Consider the following 22,719-nt stretch of genomic DNA (forward strand, 5'->3'; position numbering starts at 1 on the left):
GTGAAATAAACTCGGGTTTACTCTAGAGGAAGCTCCCATCAAACATGGAAAAGTCCTCCACTGCCTTAAAAATGCAATGTGCACACTTTTTTGTAATCTTTGAAAAGCTTTCCTTAAAAAATCACCCATAAAATAAAAAACCAACGTGCCATATGATTATTTCCTATCGAATAGTAGGAGCTTATTAACCAAATGACAATGTAAGAACTAAAAAGCAAACAAAGAGTGAGCACTTAACCTCATTAGAATTTCAGGAATGACTCAGTGTTATGAACATATGAAATAAATGATGATAACTTCTGAACAGTACAACAGTACCACTACTAGCAAGAGGGCAGCGGCTGTGTTGGCTGTGGGCAGCTTCCCGGAAAAGTCTGCAGTTCTCGCATTTTGTCACTGACCAGGAATGGCTGTCTGACCCCAGCTATGCAACAACCACACAAAAGAAGTCCCAAATCCAGAGAAATGGTTGTGGCTTGTTGACATAGTGATGTTTAGTTGAATCGAAACCAGTGCGTTACAAAACCAGATTTTCAGTAACAATTCTGCAAATGCTTATTTTCACCTTCAGACTTCTGAATCCATGTTCCACATGCATATCCCTTTCAGCAAAAGTAGGCTGTTTCCTCATCACTTCAAACATTTCCATTGATGTCTGTCTTATCTCTCAACAAAACGTTTGGCTGCTCTGGTGTCCTCTGATACCCCACGGCAGCCATTCCATGATACACCCTGAAGGGAGGCTACCCAGCTGCTTCAAACCTGCTTCTCCTTCCTCTCAGCCCTAGGGCCATCCTATAGCTACAGGGAGAAAGCATCACGCCAACGACGGTAAAAAACTGCTGCGCCGTTTCTGCAAGGTGAACGCGTACACTTAAATTAGGTCAGTGAACAACAGGATATGAAACGCATGCAGCGTCATGTTTAAGATGGGTAACAGGTAGGTGACATTCCCTTGCAGTGAAGCACATATCATATCCATGGAGGGAGCAGGGCTGACATTGTTATGTCTGAAGTCATCCAATACAAGAGTACCGGCCCAAGAAATAAAGTAACATTAGTTAGCCAGCTTCCATTGCAAGAACTGAGACTGAAGCCAATGACCACTGCATCTACAGAAAAAAATCCCACGGAATTCAGCTGGCCCTGGATCACACCCAGGTAAAAAATTAATCTTTGCTTCTTCATTTAGAAAACAGATGGGCATTAGCAGCTTCACCCTGTCAGTAGCACCTCCAGCGAGGTGCAAAGGAACCTTAACAAAAGCCTGTTGTAGAGGGCAATTATTTCCATCACACATTTTATAACCTCATATATAGCACTTTTGCTATCTTTCTTGTTTTGGAAATACAGTTCTTGTACACATCCTTAAAACAAATCAGCAGCTATTAAGACAACAAAGCAGACTAATACGAATGTACATAGAACAGCTTTTATAAAAATGCCCAGAATGCATTTTTAACCTCTTGTTAGAAACACACTGTTGGTTAAAAAAAAAAAAAAAAGAGAAGAAGAAAAAGAAGCTATAAACCAGTGATCTCAAACATGCTAAAAGTACGCAGAGACACTGGCAGTTGCAAGCAAGTGATCAAACACTGGTGATCAGAAACAGTTATAGCTCAAAAAACATACTTTTTTTTTTTAATTTCCAAAATAATTAAATTTTAGTATTTTTTACTGTTCTCTCATATGATTTGAACTTATAAAATACAAGTTCTCTAACATTAAAATACATCCGTGATTGCATAATAAACAGTGCTAAGAAAATAATTATCTGACATGTGATTGCGGATAAAGACTCTGTAAGTCTAGTGAGTTTTATTCCTGTAGTACGTTGAACCCACAGGTACTCTACCATGATACAATCCTACAGGAATCAGTAACATCAGTAAGCAAGAATTCAGGAATGCTGTACCTCTTAATGATGAGGGCAGGAGGTGCTGCCAGAACGCGTATAAATCAGGAACTCTTTACATAAATAAAATACTCTCAGGTTATTCATTTCAGTGATAAACTGCATTTACACATTAGGCTGGGAAGAGGGAGGAAAGAAATATCCGGCAGTCAGGCATTTGTTTTCTGTACCTTCTTAACGGTTGGACTCGATAATCTTAAAGGTCTTTTCCAACCTAAACGATTCTATGACTCTATGATTCTTCACTTGCAAAGGCAAACGCGCGCAGCGGGGTGAAGGGAGACCTGACAAGCCAGTCCCCCCCGCTGCCACCACCTCGGCGGAAACTCTGCCCAGCCGCGCCGCACTCCTCTCCTTGCAAGGCTGTTGGGACGCATGCTCCGCTCTTGCCGCTGCACTGCGGTGCGGGAGGTCACAAGACGGTGACAGGACGTAGCTGCTCCAGCTGGGTTTCCAAGGCAATTCGTTCCTTGTGAACCTCCTGCAGGAGGGAGAGATGTGCTGTAACTTTTGGGATGCTTGCTTGCACCACCCCACTCTGGTGAAGAGCAGCCAGGCAAACCGCTGGCATTGACTGGAGGCTCGGGGCTCTGCTGTCTAAGAAACTCTCCTTGCGGTCTCAAAACACTGTACCAATGCCACACAGCCACCTCGCGCAGCCGTCTACTGCCTTCTCCTTAGAGCGGGGCAATATGGAGGCTCAATCACTTGCTCGGGTGATCACGGAGAGGAGCAGTCATCCACTGGCCAGTGGAACAGCTTGGGATGCAGCGACCCTGGCCACAGGTTGGCAATTTTACCAAAGAAAATGAGGTTATTTTGAAATCACATTTCCCTCAAAACTGCTTTTTGAGAATTTTTGCTTCACGCAACCAACCTCTTCCCTTCTGGAAACGAACCAGACTCAGCCTTTCTAAGATGACACAGGCTTTGCAGTCTACTTCTTTGGCAGCTGTGTCAGGAAGATCACCAGTCTCAGTCGGAAACTAACTGTGAAGGCTTTGGGGATCAGCGACTTTGGGAAAGCCTCTCCTGGTCGCAAGGCTGTCCCTGTGCTGAGGGGCACCTGGCTCTTGCTGACCTCCCGTCAAAGGGCTCCCCAGCCCGTGTGGGAGCCAGGCTGACCTGTGACTCCTCCAGGCTTTGGTACCCCGCTTGGGCAGGCTCACAGCCCCCGCCTGGGAGTGCACTTGAACGCGCCCCGTGCCTCGGTGCAAGCTGTGCCTGAGGGGTCCCTATAAAAACATAAAGGCCCTGCTCCATCAGAAAGCTTCCAGGCAGCAATACGACTTGAAGGACAAGTTCAGTTTTCTGCTCGTGCGTGGACTCAGGCAAATCTGTCTTTACATGCTTCCTTCACCCTACCATAAAACACAGATAACAGCACTGCCCTGTTTTGTGAAGGTCGGGGAGTTTAAGCATGCTGAAGATAGTGCATGGAAGCAGATAAGACCTGAGCCAAGGAATGATGGCAATGTGCTGTCATTAAAAGCTTTCATCTCTGTGCTTATTTCAATCGCTGTCCTATATTTTGCTATGATTTCAGTACAGAGCATCCAGCCTGCATCAGTCTGGGGACATCCTTGAAAGCCAGTTAAGAAATTATGTTAAAGCAAAGTAGAACACAGAATCAAACTTCCACCTTGAGTCAAGACATAGTGTAACTGGGGGTTCACCTCCCTTTCCACACAAGTGTGTTCATAATATGCAAGGAAGAAAAAGCTGTAGCAGATGAAAAACTGAAGTCTGTACTACCTTTGGACTGAGAAAACAGAAGAACCACAACTGGTATTTATAAGAAAACAGCCCCTTCAGAACATGTTAAAAGACAAGTCAGCAGACATTAAAAATCAGTGTTAGCTGTTCACGTAAAGCATGGTTTAGCCAGTCCATGTATACCTAATGCCTGACTCCAGGAGACAGCTATGTAGCACAACTGATCAGAAGACAAGAAAGCTACGCTTGAGTTGCTCTTCTGCGCTAGGTGACACCATCACATTATCAAACTTTTCAGAAGGACAAAGTTCACTCTTTAGACTTGCTCTAACTGCCAGTGGAGCTGTAGGCCCATAGGTTATAACTTTTCCCAGAAAGCCTCATCCTACCCACACATACAGTAGAGTTATTCCCTTCCAGAAAGCAGGAAATAACACAGTAGGTTTCATCTGAGAGGATGAACAAGATTCTCTGCTGGAGGTGACACGTAACTGATTGCAGGGAGCTTTGTCACCGATTTTCAATGCATTCCTTACCTTCAGCTGCTGCTGGAGCTCACTGTTCAACCTGGCGAGCACAGCATTGGCTTCTTTGTTTTTTCGTATAGCGGTCTGAATAGCCCTTTTCTGCTTGGAAGACTGTCTGCCAGACAGATAAATACAAAACATTTCAATTAAGAGCCTCAACAGTGGCTGATGCCAGAAGACCAGCCATCCATTTTGCGCCTCTGTACTCTATACACACTGGACTACACTTCAAAGCCAAGGTACAAACTACACATTTAAGAGAAGAAAAATGTAACACTGAAATGAGATGGCTGAATCAGGTAGATTATTTGAAAGTAAAACAGTCACACCTGTTAACCTGAATGACAGAAACATTTCAGGCACTCTCAATTATTTCAAAATCACTGCATTCTGATTCAGCTTAAGAATAATCCCTGCATAGCTGTACTTACTGCAGCTCTTTTCTTTAGCTATTTTCAGACACTTGCAGAGTTTAAAGGTTCAGGAGTGGTTAACAGAAAATACAAAAATCATTCTATGCGGAAAGAAAGGACATCTGCATGAAAATACCGTCTCAGATTTTTGGGGGCACTGCTGATTCTGATGTTTCTTTACTTCAAAAATTAATCTTTCTTTCATTCAAAGCAGTCATTTCCATCAAAACCATCTGATGTCACAAACAGGAACAGGTAGATGGCTTATGGACTTTTGTAATCTCTTTTGCTGCTTAAAGAAAAGATTACTCTCCTATTATTATTACTTTATAGCCCATGGTAACTGATTTGGAGGAAATTACAGTTAGGCAGACAGGTACAAAAAGAGACAGCTCTGTACATAAGAACCAACCTATTCCAAGAAACAGAGGTAACAACAGGAAAAAGGAAAGAAAATACAGAAAATGCTGTCTGAATATCCAAGCCCTTTTCCAAATAGATTACTTTAAAGTTTTACATGAGGCATCAAGAACCCTTTAATGACAAATTTGATCTAAAGCAGATGCCCTATTTAAATAAGGTGCATAGTGGTACACAGTCCCCATTAGCTCTTTTCACAGAGCTGATGGCACTGATCTTTGCAACAGGATCTGTTTCGCAGCACAGGCAGGTCTTTATGCTGTTATCTTCCAGCGAACTGTCAGTTTTCCGCTTCAAGATTTTGCTTCAAACTACTCTCCATAGGCTATAAAGTAATAATGGCAGGAAAAATCCAAGAATCAGGGAGATATACCTCTGTGGTCATTTAAACATTTTAGGAAAGATATAGACAAGACAGGATTAAGTCAAGACGCTAACAAATGCTGTTATCTTTCTTTGAACCACTACGGAATATGCACTCCCAAAGCACAAAATAGCACTTTAAGGGCATCCTAGGAGTCTTATTACTTACTCTAATCTCCAATTATGCAGCACAGATTCAGTTTACTGATAAACAGTTTGCCAAGAACCACTCAACTGATTTGGACAGCTCGGTTTTGTTTCAGACTGAACCAGATGTCTTTGCAAGGCTTCGAGTGAAGGCAGGCTATAATGTTTGCACACTGTTTCAGTTGAGGGAGATGTATAGACCCAATAGGGCTCCAAGTGCCTTTGCTTACCATTTGCACAACCCCTTCTCCACTGCTATTAAATAAATATATAGTGAAATCCCTACAAGTCTTTGCTGCTGACAGCTTCAACAGCTACATTTATGTGACCAAACAACACACACTGGATTTGGCAATTATCAGATCATCACAAGTGGTCTATGGCTCAGCTCATACCAGTGGCGAGCTCACTTCCAACCTGCCTTGCCATCAAGAAATATCACAAGGATATGACCAACATCAAGCTTTTTATGACTCAATTTCCTGGGCATTTATCTGGTCGTATCTGGCCACATGAATGAGCAACATTCCAGAAGATATGTGCAAGGCAAAAATACACACCCACAGAGCAAAAAGGAGTTGTGTTAGAGATGCTGCTTGAACAGCTAGGCTTGCTCTTCAGACATGTCTACCAGCTACAGCAGTAGGACACCTTTGAAGAAGCTATCACTCAAATATTACCAACTTAGACAGTTGCTACAGACTTAGTCTGCATTTGAGAAGACAGATGTAGCTGTCAGAGACCTGTAGCTTGTGAAGCATTCTCAAAACCAGAACTATTAAGCACAAAATTATGCAAAGAGCAAACCCTGCCACATCAGATCTCATGGTGCAGTTTGGTACAGGTTTTTACTTTTGGACTGGGAGGTGAGGCTTGACTGCTGGCAGGGAAGAAGTCACATTTATAGTGGGAGAAAGCTCGGGGGTCTCCAGCCCCTGCGCCTCTGTCCGGAGCTTCCTGCGGGCGGGTTTGGAGGGCGGCTGAGCGAGAACAACCTCCTGCAAGGGAGAAGCACAGCAACATGAAGTCAGGCCATATGCATCCCATCATTAGGGTGGGGAATACTTGTGACACAGAAATTGCTGACAGCTGGCCTAAGATTTCATAATTTAAAGTGGTACAGAGCTTAATTCAAATTTGGTAATAGCCTCTCAGGTTTCTGACTTTGAAAAAAGGAACAATAAGTCCTGCAACCTCTTAATGAATGAAATTATTATACTGGTGTTTTGTCTTCATCTGGATGACAGGCTCTTCAGAACTGGATTGTATAGCTCTGCGTGCATTTGTGGGGGGTGGAGGGAGGGGTACAAATACATACACTAGCCCCCAGTTGACCCAAAAGCATTAAAACCAAAACGAGATTTCTTTTTAATTATGCTCAGTTGGTAAGAATCAATAATCAATCACTTGCATCCCAACTTACTACCTCACCCATCTGGCATGGAGTCTCTCCCTTCTCCCCTCCTCTCTTACGTGAAAATAGCTTAGCAAGACAAATGTATAAAATTATCCATGCAAAATTAACATGTTGGAAGTGTAGAAGGCCAGTTACTTCTCTTGATAAGTTACATCAAAGAAATAGTCTGGTTTGTAGGTAAAACAAAGACTCTTGGATTTTTATGACTTCAGTGGTAAAAAGCATTTTCATTATTTTAAATTAAGACATCCTTTCTTTTGCAACCAGTAGTTTTAATGCCTTATAGCTGCTGTAAACCTGAAATATAAATATATCCTTTTCAGTGTATTTTATTATTAGATCTCTTTTACAAGGGATATAACTATTACTGCCCCATTTCATGGATGAGAAAGCTAAGACTCAAAAAGATGAAGTGACTTGACAAAGGTTATACATTTAGTGTCACAGTCAAGACCAGAGGCCAAATTTTATTATCACTTGCACAGTGGACAATTTACTAGGCCAGACTATCTTCCTTACTATGTTTGGCCAAATGCTAATAAAAATAAGAAAAAAATTAAATGAGGAAGCATTTAATGATCCAGCAATCATAAGAAAAATACCCCACACTGTAGTAAGCAGCTTGACTCAGCAGAATAGACTACTATGAGTGATACAGAATGAAACCAACATAAGACCATCGATAATTAGTATTAGAGAGATTACAATTATTAAAGGAATTAGAATTATAAGGAAACAAGGGGTTTCAACATTAAAAAACAGTTCTGCCATTACTGAAAAAAAAAATCTAAAAATATTATGAGATCTTTTGATCAGGACGTCAGCACATCAGCACTGCACCAACCTCAGGTAATACTGTGCTCTGAAATCCTATGCATATGCACAATGCACAGCTCCCTGCAAACACACAACGTACAGCAAGTGAGGAACTTGTGTATGCCTTCTACAACTATAAACTGGTGGGATGCCAAATGCACAATCCTAGCCTAACTTGAATTGCCAAAAACCTACCAAATCCGTAAGATAAATCCCTCTTCCATTTCAAACGCAATACTGGAAGAAATGATCCAACACCTAAAAGCAGAGCCCTCTGCAGGGGCTCTTTGGCCGGCTGCTGTTGCACCAGGCCTTGGAAGGTGGGTGAGCACTGCGCCAGCAACCTGCTTCCTGCACCCCACAGCCTGAGCTTCTCTGTATTTTAGGGAGCCAGGTGGGACGAGGGTGAGCATGAAGTAGGTGGACCACAAGGATTTCACTTCCCCAGCAGGGCTGCAAAGCAGGGCTGCAAAGCAGGGCAAGGAAGAAGCAGGGCTAGGCTAGTAGTAGCACGCGGTGAGCGCAAGTGGAGCGAGGGCGCTGCCCTGAAAGCCCTATCGCATATAGGAAATGACACCAGACATTTGTCTGTGCCCCCCGTTAGGCTAAGAAATGTGATGATGCTCCCTGGGCAAGGTACGCACTAGGTACGGCACCTGCCAACAGTTCTTGGTTGTGCTGAGCAAAGGTCTTGTAGGTGCTCCCTGGCTGCAGGAGGGGCTGGAGCGGGGAGGACATGCGTTTGCCCCCTAGCAGAAACCTCTTCTGGCTAGGGCTGGTGGAAGGAGGCGGCGAGAGCGTGACCAGGAGCGGGGAAAGGCTCACAGCCATTGCTAAGGCCGCTGCATCCCTAAGCAAGGCCCCGTGAACAGTGCCATTGCAATTTCAGTGCTTACTTTATACAAATGATACGTTCATAAAAAAACATATTAGAAACTGCACATGTTGAGCTAATCTCTCCCAGTCTATGTACATTTAGTAGCAGATTCTCACCTCTAACAAACAAGTGTGGTTACATCAAAACTGAATCCTCAATAACTGAAAGCACAAGAAGTGCGTCACAATTTGGAAGAATTACAGCGAGTCAGGGGTCAGCACAAAGCAACTCTTTTTTGTCTTCCCTAAGGCTCCACAAGCCCCTATTGATTTGAAAGCAATGGCAAGCTGCCTCTCTTAAAGCACGTGCATCGATATATGTACTAAGAGCTTTCTTAATGATTTATCTGAGCTGATGTCACACGCGATCCTGGTTCTCTCTAGCGTCTTGACCTCCAGAGAAGGTAAACATGTAAAAACGTAACCCTAACCATCCATTTAATTGCTTTAAAACTTAAAACAACCACAGTTGTTGATGAAGGCAAATCACTCCAGAATGGTACAAGTGCAGGGCTCACCTTTTTTGCTGAACTGTTTTCTTCTGCCTGCGACGGGGGTCTGTTCATCTGAGGATGTAATTCAACCTCAGATACTTGCTCTGTCTGCAACAACAAATCAGTCATTGCTACACCCAGAAAACGACTAGCAGTCACATACAATAAAGTCAATGAAAGGAAACGGCATACACAGAAGAAAAGTTACTTTAACAATTCAACAGTAGGAGAAACAGAGATCCAGGGTGACAGCCTAATGGATGACATATGTCTTTCGCAGATTTTTAATGAAACCATTTTCCTGCATTTTGTTGTGCTAGGAAAACAAGAGAAAAGCGTTAGGAACCATGTCTCTGAATGTAAATACCTAGTACCCAGAATTTCTTCTTAGTTACCCTTATGGCCTACATACTCAGAGAAAGACTAAGGGGCTGGATAAAAGCTAGAAAGATCTTGGTTGCGCCCTGTCACCTTATCATCTCCTGAAACTGATGAAAATTCATTGGAGTAAGCCTCTGTCTTTGAAGTTTGCAAGGCTGGAGTGAGAAAGTCTGAATTATACCAAAAATTCCAGTGAAGTTACTGAAAACAAAGTCATAAAAGAAGCCAAGTAAGTCTTCTTCCCTCCTCCCTTCTCACGTTTCAAACAGAGACCGAGCTGAACACTCATCACACAGGTCTACACTCGGGCAAAACAAAACACACTCCCCCCAGCACATCTGACCGAGCAGCAAGTTAAAACAGAGGGTTAATCCCTTGCTTCGCCTTTCCTGAAATCTTCCAGCATCTTTCGCTCGGCTTCACCAGGACAGGGCACAGCACCGCAGCAGGATTTGGAGCTGCTGGTCCCTGGGCACGCTGCCGCAAACATGGTATAAACACGGTGCCGGCTGTTTTCTGTCCAGAAGGTATGGGCTGGCTCTCAAAGACGGGGAAGGCAGGCAGGAGCGGGGAGGTTGAGGGCTCTTGGCACTGGGCAGATGGCCTCTTCTCTTTCCCATCTTATGCCAGGTGGGAGCCAGGCTGACAACGGCCCCCAGGCAGGAGAGGCAACCCGCCACCGGCTCTCTCCTCAAAAAAGGCTTGTTTCTACACTGGTGAAAGCTTGCATTTAAAACCAAGTTCAAGGCAAACCTCAAACTTTAAAGGGGCCAGGATTTTAGCCGTAATAATAATAATCATAATAACCTGTCGCACACTGAAGGACCTAATTCACTGTTGCCAAGAGGTTTCTGCATAGCTCCATCAAGCTCTGTAGCAGTCACAAGTTTCCCAGTGCTTAACTGTAAGTTACATAAAAACAACAGAAAGCACAGAATTTGGTATATTTAAAAAGGAGGGACTTTTTCGTACCACTTTCATTTCTTTCATAACATACACAATAAGAGCTGTACAGAAAGCTGCAGGGGAAACGCGCTTCTGTCACGTTACTGCTGTTCTCCAGCAGTACGGTGTTGAACATGTGCACAGAGGAGGGAGATCTGTCATCTTTTTTTAAAACGCATGTGAAATTCCCCTCGAGAGGAGGAAAAGGTGTCTTGGCTGACAAAGTCTGTCTCCCTCCCCTTCTAAGTGTGCTACATCTGCAGTGTTATCTGATGGTTAAACACCACCCCACCACCACCACCCCCCCCCCCCCCAAAAAAAAAACCAACCCAAACTCGCCCTGTAATTTTCCAGTATTATTTGAATATTAGTATCTTAAATATTTGTATTTTAATAACTATTTGATACTAACATTTCAATTCTGGAAAGCTTCTGATTGACTGAAGAGCTGCTTCTTTAAAGGTAGATTCCTGGTAAAAACAGGAGTGTGAAATGGAAAAAGCAATCTTTTTTTTCTGTCTACAAAAACCAAAGACCTTTAAAAGTGCATTTAATGCAACAGAGCATGTTTTTATCAGCAAGCTGAATAGCCCCTCATGTCCCTGATTTCTACAACCACTTCTTACATATTTCAAAGAAATGAAGGCTCTAAGCACTGGTAACAGTAGCCTGGCAAAGTCCATGCGGCCTTCATGAATGATTTGGGGATAGCAAAGTCCAAATACCCAGCAGAGCCACACGATAAATTTGGGACCAAATCACGTCACTTTGACAAATCATTCATTTAGGGACAGCAAGAGTAAACACAAGCTTTCAGAGAGCCACGTAATACATATATTGTAAACTCCAGCTTTGCTGCACAACACTGAGCAATGACAGAGATATACAAAAGCCAGCTCTTAGTGACCTTTCTTGGACAGGGAGCACTAGATACCCCCCTAACCTGGCCAGGCAGGCAGTTTCTCGTGCTCACACTTTTGTTGGAGTCGAAGTTAAACCTTGTATCCGAAGCAAGAATACAGTCACTTATTCCACAGAATGAAAAAGAAAGGAGACCAACCCCATGTTATTTATGTATAGATAAAATGCAGCTTTTCGAGAACTAATGTGTTCAAACAGTGTAGAAGTAACTAAATAGACTGGTACTCTACAATGTCAATTGCAAATAAGCAGGAAAATGGAAATCACCGTAAGATAAGGGACAAGTGGAGGGGAGAGAAAATAAATAAAAAACCCCAAAATTTTGCAGAAAAACTAAAACCTCCCCCTCCCTTTTTTTTTAATGGTCTCATTGCAGGAGAATAATATTTTAAACTGAAGGGAACTGAAAAGGCAAAAAAGAGTAAACTTTGTGTTCTGGTGGAAGCGAATATAAATTGGAGTGCTGATGCCAAAAAGGATAAGATTTCAAAATGTCCAACAGTTCGGTATCACAGTTCCTACTGATGCAAGATACATTTTTTACTAGCTGAGTGCTGTGATGTGGCCGTCAGCCTAACAGCTGTGGCAACCGCTGTGCTGCAGGGCTGCGGCCCCGCTGGGTGAGGTTGGGCCACTGGGCTGGCCACTCCTCCCTGGCTGCCAGGACGTGAGGATGGCAAAGCTCAGCAGCCAGCAGGGCAGGGACTGGCTGGAGCAGGCAGGTGGTAAAAATAAATAAATAGTTACATCTAACCAAAAGAAGAAAAAAAAGGGGGGAAAAAAAAAAAAGAACTAGTTCTGGTGATGCAGCTCATGCATGAGGAATAAAACCAAGTGACTGGCATGTCCCTAAAGTGCCACCTAGTGGCATGTGGGACAGGCCATTTCGGAGCGTTTTGCTTAGAGGAGAGTACCAAAACATAGCTGTCCGCGTTACTCAGAGCCTGCAGACTGAGCCTGCAGCGTAAGCCTCAGCTCTTTCCCTCTCAAGCAGAAGCCAGGTCTACACATTAACGATCTGCCAGCAGAGCTACAAGTTCTCCTCTACGAAAGATCTCCATTCCTCAGAGTGATGTGCCTCCGACACAAGCGCCCAAGCGTAAAAAAATCGGTATGCTGTTGCAGGGGATTTTGTTCAGGGACTGACAGCATTTAACCCAGGCAAAAATCTTTTGTTTAACTGCAATGTGCACCAATGCAAAGAAGGTTTGCTGATTCAGCTAACCCAACGAAGTCCTCTAGGCAAGGCCTGAGAGGCTTTACAAACACATTTGCAAGCTGATGTCTCCCCACACCGGCCCCACATGGATTTTAAAGGAAAAATAACTCCTGCTTTTTCTTTTGGCAGAGGGATTCTTCACAGATTTCCTTCCCTTCACTGATTTAGATGTGGGGTAAAAGCTAGTCCCTGTAGCCTTCTGGTCATGGGCAGAGTGAGACTGGCTCCGAGGTACTCCAGTCCAAGCTCCTATAGCAGAGCGTAAGCAAAAGGTGATCCATCAGGAGCAGCTGAGGTGGGTTCCCTTCAGTTCTTCATAGTTTTATCCCATGCTTAGTACAGTCTTTGGGCAACTCACTTCTCATTCAGAAACACAGCAATAAACTGCCTCCCTCCATCACAGCAATAAATGTCTTAAAGTTTTCCCACATCTTGGAAACTTCTCACCATTATATTAGGGTTTAAAATTCTTCGCCATCGGTTTATAAGACTGAGAGATTATACATTATGCAATACGGTCTTCCAAAGGAAAATTCAATTACAGGAGTGTAAAAGTGTTTAAAAGTGCACCTCATTCATGTCCACAGAATGGAGTAAGCTACTGACATAGGAACTGCTGCTGTGCTGGTATGGCTGGGTCCACATCCAGGGTTATAGTAGTTGGGCAAAGAAAATCCTGCTCATGTGAGCTACCAGCAGTGCAAAAGAGTTTGCAGACCAGGCCTGAGAGTATCTTGATTTTGGGAAGAAGAGAAAGTGACCACAGAAAAGAGCAAGACAGTGTCCTATTCCAAATCTCCTGAAGAGCTTCTCTTTGCAAAGACCAAAGTCCAGTTATTAACTGGCAGTATCTCTTTTTTCCCCAGCAGAGTCTCATATTTTCTAGGAATAGCCATACCCTCCTCATTCTTCCAGGCGGCAAATAAAACTGGCCCACAAAGTTTCTGTACAACAGCCACGGCCAGAGACCAACCTGTGGCCTACGGCCAATATTGAGCATTAGGACAGATAATTCCGCATCATTAAGGAGAGCATTAGGAATCGCAAATGCTCATTATTTCATTGCATGATCCTTGACCAGCCATTCATAATCTCCTCACTGCTCCATGTGACGATACTTAACAGTACCTTCCTAAAAGAATATGTAATGCTCACTTAAGGACGAAGTGCTTTGAAAGCCTCAGATGAAAGATTTTCATAACTATAGGAGAATGCATTACCTTAACAACTGGTTCTTTGCTTACATTTCCAGTTCTTTTGCTTTGCGATGCTAGATTATATGTAGATTTCACACCACTTTTCAAGACAATCCGTAACTGATCTTCCAGAACAGAAGGTCTACGCGGAGCTTTCATATTTCTGTTACCTGAGAGCCTTTTTGCAAGAGGTGAAGTATATATTCAATCTTTCCCACAATTCAATCTCGCCCACACTTACGCTCCAGGCTAACATTACACATGGAAATAGTCCCATTGTAGTCAATGGCACTACTCACAGAAGTGAAATTATCTCTGTGCATTCATTGGAATAGCCCATAATCATTACCTATACAGTGCCACTGCTTAGCTTTGCAAAAAAGTATTGAGAACAGCTTATCTGTAAGAAAAAGTAGGATACTAAATATGCTTAACGCTCAGTATGTGCCCATTGCAATCTTCTATCATCTCTACGTAAGTTCATTTAAGAGGTATTTTCCTCCTTTCTAAACATTCATATTTTTGCACTTAATGCCAATTTCTAAGAAGTCAAGATGTCTCAATTCCAGTTTCTGTGAGTCTTATGCATCCCACACTGAATCATCAATTCTTTTTATTGCTTGTTACAGAAACTGAAAATGATAAGACAGAAAGAAACCCCATAGGGATGCAAATGCAACAAGCTGCCAGGGTCTTAGTGCGCTGCCTGCTTTCTCAGCACTGTGCAGCTCTGAAGTTTTGATAAGCTTTTTCTTTCCCCGAGCTATCTGAGGGCTGGTGATAAGGTTGAGGAAAAAGGCAGTAAATACAAACAAATTGCTGCAATGTTCAGCCCATTCGCAAGGAAAGAATAGGACCCAGATGGAAGCATTAACAATCTGTTTTAATACTCCACTTCCACAAAACCAGATTAATGTAAGCTAGAAAGGGGTCTGTGCATTCCACTAAAGATATAGGCATTGGATTCTCAGCTTTTTTTGTTGTTGTTTTTATTATAAACATGAAGCCAAATTCAAAAATTATTACAACACATTTTAATTAAGATACTTGCCCTTCTTCCACTCTCCCAGAAACCTCTTTAGAAAGGATTTTATAGCATCCATCAACTACTTCCCAAATTCAATTTTAACTGTGCTACTTCCCATCACTTCTTAAACCATAATTTATTTTGTCTGGCCATTTTAGATTTAATATATCATTTTCATGACAGGAAGATAATCCACTTGTATTATATTAAAGTGGCTGATGGCAAAATCTTTCATGTTATAGAAGACTTTCAGTTTTATTACAGTTACAGGCTTCTTCAGCACCTACTGCACTGCTTATACAACATATGTCATTCTGCAGCCAAAACCGTGGAGATGATCAAAAAACCTACCCTCTTCTTGCACAGTGGTTGTAAATGCAAGCTAAAAAAGGTATTCCTTTGGTTTAATATAAAATGGTTGTCTGGGAGAATACCATCATGTATACAAATAGCATGCCTGCCAAAAGCAAAATCTTCACTTTCTTTTTTTTAATTTCTGTAACAAAGAAGTTCCTTCCCATAAAGCTCCAGGTGTCCTGCCAGCACTTGAAATTCCTCACATAATTTTACAGCGTAAGAAGGTGCCTCAGTTGGCTGAACATTTCCTCCAAACTACTCTATAACAGAGATAAGCAAACCCTACCTCATCCTCCATGTATCCCGGCTTCACCCAAAGACATTGGCCATGGGGGGATCCCCGGACCAGCTCCCAGCACGGAGCTTGCACTTGGCCACCCCACTCAGGAGGCTGAGAGGTCTCAGCAGGACGGACAGGAGCCCTTCCCCACCTCTTGGCCTCAGCGCCGCAGATCAGCGTGGGCACGTGTAATTGACGGTCACAGACCCAGCCTGAGCGTACCCCATGCTCATGGATCTCCATGGATTCAGCAGAACATGGAGGCATGTTAGTAGAGACAACTTCTTGAACTGGGTCCCAGTTTTCACTTGCAGTTCTGGATGATGAATGGCCAAAAAGCTTCAAGGAATTATGAAGTATCGAGTAACATTTGGAGAGTGGAACATTCGATATGTTAAAAAGAGTAATATCTTTGCTTTCCAACAACACCAGGTGCCTGTGACTGGATAGGGTGACCCACCTATCATCCCTCACAGCACTTTGTTTCCATGATTTCACCTAATCAATAACATCTAATGGTAACGATGGCCACTAAAAAGACAGCCTAACTCCTAAGCTCATATAACAGTGAGATTTTAATCTTCAGAGCTGCAATGTACTCAGGATGTTTCAATTTGATAACATTAACAGCTGCCTACCTACTCCACTTCACCACTTTGCCTTCATCCATGATTTCTTCAGCACCTGTCAAAACTGCCAGTGTGGAACCAGTGGGAAAACCAGGTCCCAAGGTCTCCAGAAATAGAAGTCCTGCACAAATCAGTGTGAATTTACAAAACTAATAGGCTTAAAATTTAGACTCTGGGAAAAGAGACTAGGAACATCAGTTTTTTCAGCCAAGATATACAGGGTTTTCTTCCAGTCCCACTGTTTTCAAATCGCCTTATGTAGCATGGGCAGAACTGAAGATACGCCTTCATTATTGGACAGGAAGGTACCGAAATAGAGTAATTTAAATAAAGGAACATTGATATAATTGGGCAATGTTGCAGATAGTGAGCTGACGTTGGATAAAATCCTAAAGTTATATTTGCTCTTCAGCATTCATCCGTAATTCCTATTAGCATAAATATGCCACTAAACCTCCCACAGTAAGCAGCTGTGGTAAATGACTTCTGTAGGCTTAAAAGCCAACAGTAATAAAGTACTATTTTGTTTTCCATTAAAAAAAAAAAAACAACAGAGGCTTATATGAGATGTGCATACACATGTTTGGTTCCAGTGGAGTGTTATTCATGAGCACCTAAAGTTATTTCCTGTCTGAAATCTGTGTCACTGCAAATCAGCTACATATGCCATTGCCTTCCCAACATGATTCTTACTGCCTCCAGGTTACACAAATTTTCTATGTACAGCTCTGGGTCCGCACAAAAGTTTTGGGGCCACCTTTATGCCATTTCTCCTTGATGACTTAAGTTTACCATTAAGTTAGGAACACAGGATCACGAAAAATTACCCAAGCCACTGAATGCAGTCCTCTACAAGCCCAGAAAAAAACACAGTAGGTATTTCAACAAGCTACAGGTTATCTGTTCTACATACCATCACTCAGGGTGGGACGACGACGATGGAGATGACAAAAAAAATCCTAAAAACGTGAAAACACTTTAAAAACCCACAAAAAACAATAATAAAAAAAGAGTGGAAAAGCCATAACTATAGCATGTCATGAGAAGTGAGCAAGAGAGGTAAGGCATTGCCAGTGTCCTAAGTCTGTACAATAGCTTGCAGCATATTAAATATTTATGGCCTGAAGAAATAGGGAAACTGATACAGATAAAATTATGCTTAAATCCAAGCAGCTACTGCAGACTTACTAAGTGTGAGACATGCTACTAGGGGTTACAGAAGGTGTCAGTGAAGTTACACACAGGCATATACACAGTAGTAAAAGGAAAACACTTCAAAATAACATCCTATCCAAAACAAAACTCTAGTCTTTGTATAAACCTCTTTCTATACATAATCTTTTCAAGTACCCTTTATAGAGTTTAGGCAAAACTTGAATTACTTTATTTTTTTAATAGGAAAGCAACATGAATTGAGGATTCTAATAAAGCATTTCATACTGCATTTCACAGCGTCTTAGTGAAAACATCAATTCAAAATGGCTTGCAGCACAGAGACACATGGGTTGGAATTCGGGTTAAAAGATCATAAATTGGAGATAATGGTGTATCCACATTATGTAAACTTGCCTTCTGTCCATCTTTATTTATTAAATTTATTTACAGTCAGCATAGGGACCTCAGATGAAAGCACCAGTGCATCCGAGAAATGTCTGGTGAAAGCTCTAAGGAAAACTTGGGTACAGTTTGTGGGCTGATACAAAGTCGATACAATGCTGACTTCGTCAATGGAGAAAGATCCCGAGGAGATGGAGCTACCATAGCCTTTTAGAGGCCATCAAGAAGAAAGAAATGCAGAGTTACTCCACCAACTCTAAAACCCATCACAGAGGTAAGAGGAGATGCAGCCGTAGCCGTAAAGGTGTCTACCCATCAGAGGCGTAGAACGGCATGGGCTGGCAGCAGCAACCCAGAGCAGAGAAGCCAGCCCTGCTGGTATTTCCCCATAAACCAGCCAAGTCCTCGCAGGATCCCAAGACTCGAGCCTCTCACAGTAAGCCTGTGCATCCGCTGAGCTCTGGAGTCAAGGCCACAGCAGTATTAGCTCTAAGCCTTACCTTGTGCTGCACTCCCCCAGGGATGCAGTCCTTCTCCCGCGTTACTCAGCTGGCTGCACTATGGAGGCAGAGTTGTGATATGGCTAGAGACATTTGGCGCACCCTGAATAACCAGTGTTTCAGTAACTTACTGAGCTTGATTACCTTGGAGATTCTGACAGGAAAAATAATGTTTTCCTAAAGGTTGAAGCAAATTCTACTAAAAACAACAGCAACCCAGGACCACAGTCAAGATACCATTTCTATATTGCTATTGATTAAGCTCACAGAAGGACTTCTGCTCCGCTGAAATGTAATACCTACCCCTCGATACCTCTCTTTTATGCACTTTGGCCTTTACATCCCATGAGCCCTTTAATCTCACTCTAAAGAGCCAGCCGGTCCAGGCTGCTTCTCAGCCATCCATAGAAAACTGTAGTCCTCAGAAGAAATTATTTCCCTCCCCTCCTCCATTGACTGATTTCCAAAGCTGAGCCAAAATAATCACGCCATGAGCATACTTACATGGTGCGCAGCCACCTGAAATATGTGGGGCTCGCTTCATTTCCAAGCTACATTTGTCATTCACATTGCTTAACTGCAGGCATACAGCAAAATGTTACGGCAATAAAAAAGGATTTTCAATAACATTGTTGAAAAATAAGTTAAGACAGAAATTTAAGAAGTGTTTGGTAAATCCTGAAACAGGAAAAAGCTGAATGTGTCATTTCAGTATCATGGCTTTTCTTCAGTTCTTGACCCTGCCTTGGTTTTGAAAGCAGATCCCTCCTTCCAACTCCTTCGTGGTCTTTAAATCAAGGGCCCCACTGGACTAATGTAATCCATACGGTTACTATTGCTTACATGCTATTCGTAAGGGTCAGCCCAGCTGAATTCTGACCCCACCACACATACTTCCCTACTGTCTGTTACCTTTATCACAGAAAGGCACGCTTGGAGAAAAAATAAACAGGATGTGATGAGCGTGAAGTTTATTATGTTTTCACTAACTGTTTTTATGTACATTTTTGCTAGATGTCAGAACAAAAATATTTTGATATTTGATTAAATAGCTTTAAAAATCATCAGAAATAAATTAAGTGAATGTAAGTGATGCATGTAAGCAAAGCATCAGCTATATATTCATTACTGAGCAGACACAGAAGCCACTTTTTTTCTTTCTTTCAGAAAACAGACTTTTGTATTGGAGAGGACTGGATCAAGAATTTCACATGAGAATCTTCTTGTGTTTATCATTTTAGAAAGGTCCTATATTCTGCATGGCCCAGTGTAGGATGAGCAGTTGGTTCAGTATTTATGATGTGGTAAGGAAGCTGCTGGCCATGCATAAACTAACGTCCCTCCTCAATGCCCTGCTAAGGAAACGCAAATCTATCACAGGACAAGAAAATGAAAAATTAGCAGAACCTTGCTTGAAAACAATGGTTTTCTTCTCCCCAGGAACAGGATTTGTTATAGTTACTGCTTTTCCTGATGGCAGCGAGAGGGCTTGCAGTGCATGGAGCTGGCGCACTGTGGCAAGTCCAAGCAGCGGCAGGAGGGCCGGCGAGGGCTGCAGCAGCAGCTGCTGCAGGCAGGCACAAGGCAGGGAGCTGCGCTGCGGGATGGGGAGAAGCCAGAGGGAAACACTGCTCTCCGGGCAGCGTTAGACAAAGCAGGAACGTGATGGCTGCACTAAGGAGCATGTGGTGTGAGCAGCGTGGCTAAAGCCACTGCGACTCGGAGGAAGCACGCAAGCTCAAAGCAGAAGGCTCTACAGTCCTCAAGGTAGAAACGAGCTGCACTCAGGTGCTAAAAAGGGCTGGGGAGAGGAAGAGCACAACGATCTGGGGGTGGCTACAAGCCTTTTATCATTTCTATCCTAAGCACTGGGCAGCAGGAGGTGTTCAACAGCAGACTCTTAAAAGTAGATCCAAAACTCAAGGGAGGACTGTTTCTGGCCCAATGAAGGTGCCTCACCAAGTTTTTATACGTAATGGGCTGTTAGCTCCCCTGTAGACTTGTTTTCCATTATACACCTCACCTAAAGGAGTAACATATGAAGCATACTGCTGCCTAAGACTTAACAGAGGCAACAACATAAAAAGAACAAGACACTGATCCTCCATCATTTCCTAAAACATGAAGAAGTATCTGGATGCAGATACACAATATAGTCAATTTGCATTGTGCTGCGGCTGTGCGATGCTCTAAAAACAAACAAACAAAAACCCATCCAGAAAGCAAAACAAAAGCATGCCAGTAATAGTTTGAAACTTAATAACATAACTAACATGGCATTCGCTTCCTTTCAGCATTATTTTTTAAACCCATGGGTGACATACACTCTTTCATGCCGTGGCTCCCTCAGCAGATGCCCTCTGAGCATTTGAAGCTTGAGAGGCAAATAGCAGGTATCAAGCCCATGCCTTTCAGGCATGAAACTCTTATTAGTAGACTAGCCTTACTAGCCTTTAATTTACAGTTTTGTCTAGTGGGTGCATGTCAGCTCCACTACAAAGAGATTGAATTAGTCTTTAATTTGACATTGCAACACAGCGGCTAGACAGACCAATGAAGAAGGACATGTATGGAACTGCAGAGCAAACTGCAGATTTACATTAACTTGGAAGCAAGAACAACTGCCACATCCAAGCCAACTTGTGCTAACCACTGCAACAGTAACATAAATAAGTGAATAATACACAGCAAAGTGCTAAACCCTTTGTCCATACCTGAGATACAGAAGGTCGAGGGGGCAGTGCAGGCGGTGGTGGGGGCAGCCAGCCAGACCTCACAGCTGAACAGTGAAAAAAGAAGAAAAAAAAAACAAACAAAAAACAACAGACAAAACCACATTAATTTAATTCCAAATAAAACCAGAATTAATTTCCATGATAATTCCTAGTGAAGAGGCAGTATTCAACATTTTAATAACAGAAACCAAACTTGATCTTTATGGAGCAAACCCTGTTTGAAATGACTTCATGAGTAGTGAATAAGCAGTGATTAATTGCTGTAAAAACCCACAATGTTATGATAAAAAGCAGAGATGGAAGCCAGTCAGCCACAAAAGCTGTAGCTAACACAATCCAATTCTAGTTAAAGAACCCCAGAAACAGGGTCTACTTGTCCTTGGGACTTTGCTCTTTGTCATTAACATTATTGCCTTTTTTAAAAGTGATGCTTTAGCATCCAATGTAGACATTAGTGTTAATTCCAGATAAAGCACACTGTGTGATGGTGTGCAGCCTTAAAAAGAAAACATCTGCCATGGAATTAATAGGACAAAAGCTTAAACGAACCAAAAAGAAATCCGTTTCTTTGGCTTTATGTTTTGTATTTGCATGTTATTACTCATTGGAGGTAATTTGGAGGGAGGAGGAAAAATAAGGGGAGGAAGACAAACCCTAATGGTCAGTTGAGGCCCCTTTAACATAATGCAACGTCAACTTTTAGTTTAAGCCAGCACAAAGGGAGGGTAACAATCACGTAGGTCCAGCCACTGTATTTCTCAGTTCCCCTAAAATACCTAAAACCCATCACGGGACAAAACTACAAGACAGATGATAGCTTCCAAAGGCAGCTGCAGAGAGGAGGACTAGGCTAGCACAGAGACACCAACCAGGACTGGTGGGAGTCCTTACGTGGGTTACCCTCCCCAGGCTCCTGTCACACTAAGCGCTCAGCGCTTGCACTGGCAAAGATATCGGACAGTCCATCTTGCACTGGTGGTTATTTGTATAGCAAAAAACCTCAACAATATTAAACTTCAAAATGCCTTTTACCACAATAATGCTAAGCAAGCAATTACAGTTATACACTTTTTATTTCCATGCATATTTTTAAAAGCCACAAAGACCATTACGAGCCCTGTTACAGCTTAGCCATTTACATATTTTATACACCAAGTCTAAAAATGTCTACATGATTGAAAATACAAAGACAAAAGATATTAACCATTAAGGACAACATTGACATGAGAGTAAAAATGTGTAGGTGAAAACATTGAGAACAGTCATATTGACTATATACAGCTCCAGAGAGGCTTATAATACATTGGGGTTTTTTACATCTTCTGTATCATCATCTCTTGAATCAAATGAAGCCTGATATCACTGCACACAGTGCCAAGGAGAGAGGAAGAACAATTAAAACCCAACTTAAGTTAAGCAAGGGAGCCACTAACACACCTACTAACCACTAACCACCACCTACAGGTTAAGAGAGATTTGAAAAATATGGTCATTAGGATCCTTTCTCGAGTTCAATTAGTTCTGTTTACAAGGCCACTGCAATACCAGCATGATGCCATCACTACACTCTCCGTCTCTTCTGTGCAACTAATCTTTAGAAAGGAACATTGGAGTAAGAAACCTTCCTTTCCTTTAGTGTGAACTTCAGGTTATTATTTCATTTATTTGAGCACTGGCAGTGGCTTTGGCAATTACAGCTAATAACAATATTTGAAAACACCATCCAACTCAAACACGAGCACTCTGTAGGTCCATCAGCTGCACACTGTAATAGCGGACAAGTACGTATGCTCAACGTGGCATGTTTATCTTCAGGAAACCTTGTGGCAACTGTGCTGCGACGCTCCATGGAAAACACCTGCATGCAC

General features: G+C 42.5%; 1 protein-coding gene across 2 annotated transcripts in view; it reads right to left on the minus strand.

Annotated features, from left to right (window-relative positions):
- Nucleotides 1-1,803: 1,803 nt before the first annotated feature.
- REPS2 (RALBP1 associated Eps domain containing 2) overlaps nt 1,804-22,719 on the minus strand; it is a 98,107-nt gene continuing 77,191 nt past the window's right edge. For both annotated transcript variants that reach the window (XM_072852743.1, XM_072852734.1), the window contains exons 14-18: nt 20,831-20,895; nt 9,129-9,212; nt 6,354-6,499; nt 4,168-4,273; nt 1,804-2,396 (exon numbers count right to left, since the gene is read on the minus strand). In XM_072852743.1, coding sequence (XP_072708844.1) covers nt 2,328-2,396; nt 4,168-4,273; nt 6,354-6,499; nt 9,129-9,212; nt 20,831-20,895 — 470 coding nt within the window. In that variant the 3' untranslated portion in view covers nt 1,804-2,327. The remainder of the gene's footprint in view (nt 2,397-4,167; nt 4,274-6,353; nt 6,500-9,128; nt 9,213-20,830; nt 20,896-22,719) is intronic.

The sequence above is a fragment of the Ciconia boyciana genome, chromosome 1 (assembly GCF_034638445.1).
Source record: "Ciconia boyciana chromosome 1, ASM3463844v1, whole genome shotgun sequence".
Lineage (NCBI taxonomy): Eukaryota > Metazoa > Chordata > Aves > Ciconiiformes > Ciconiidae > Ciconia > Ciconia boyciana.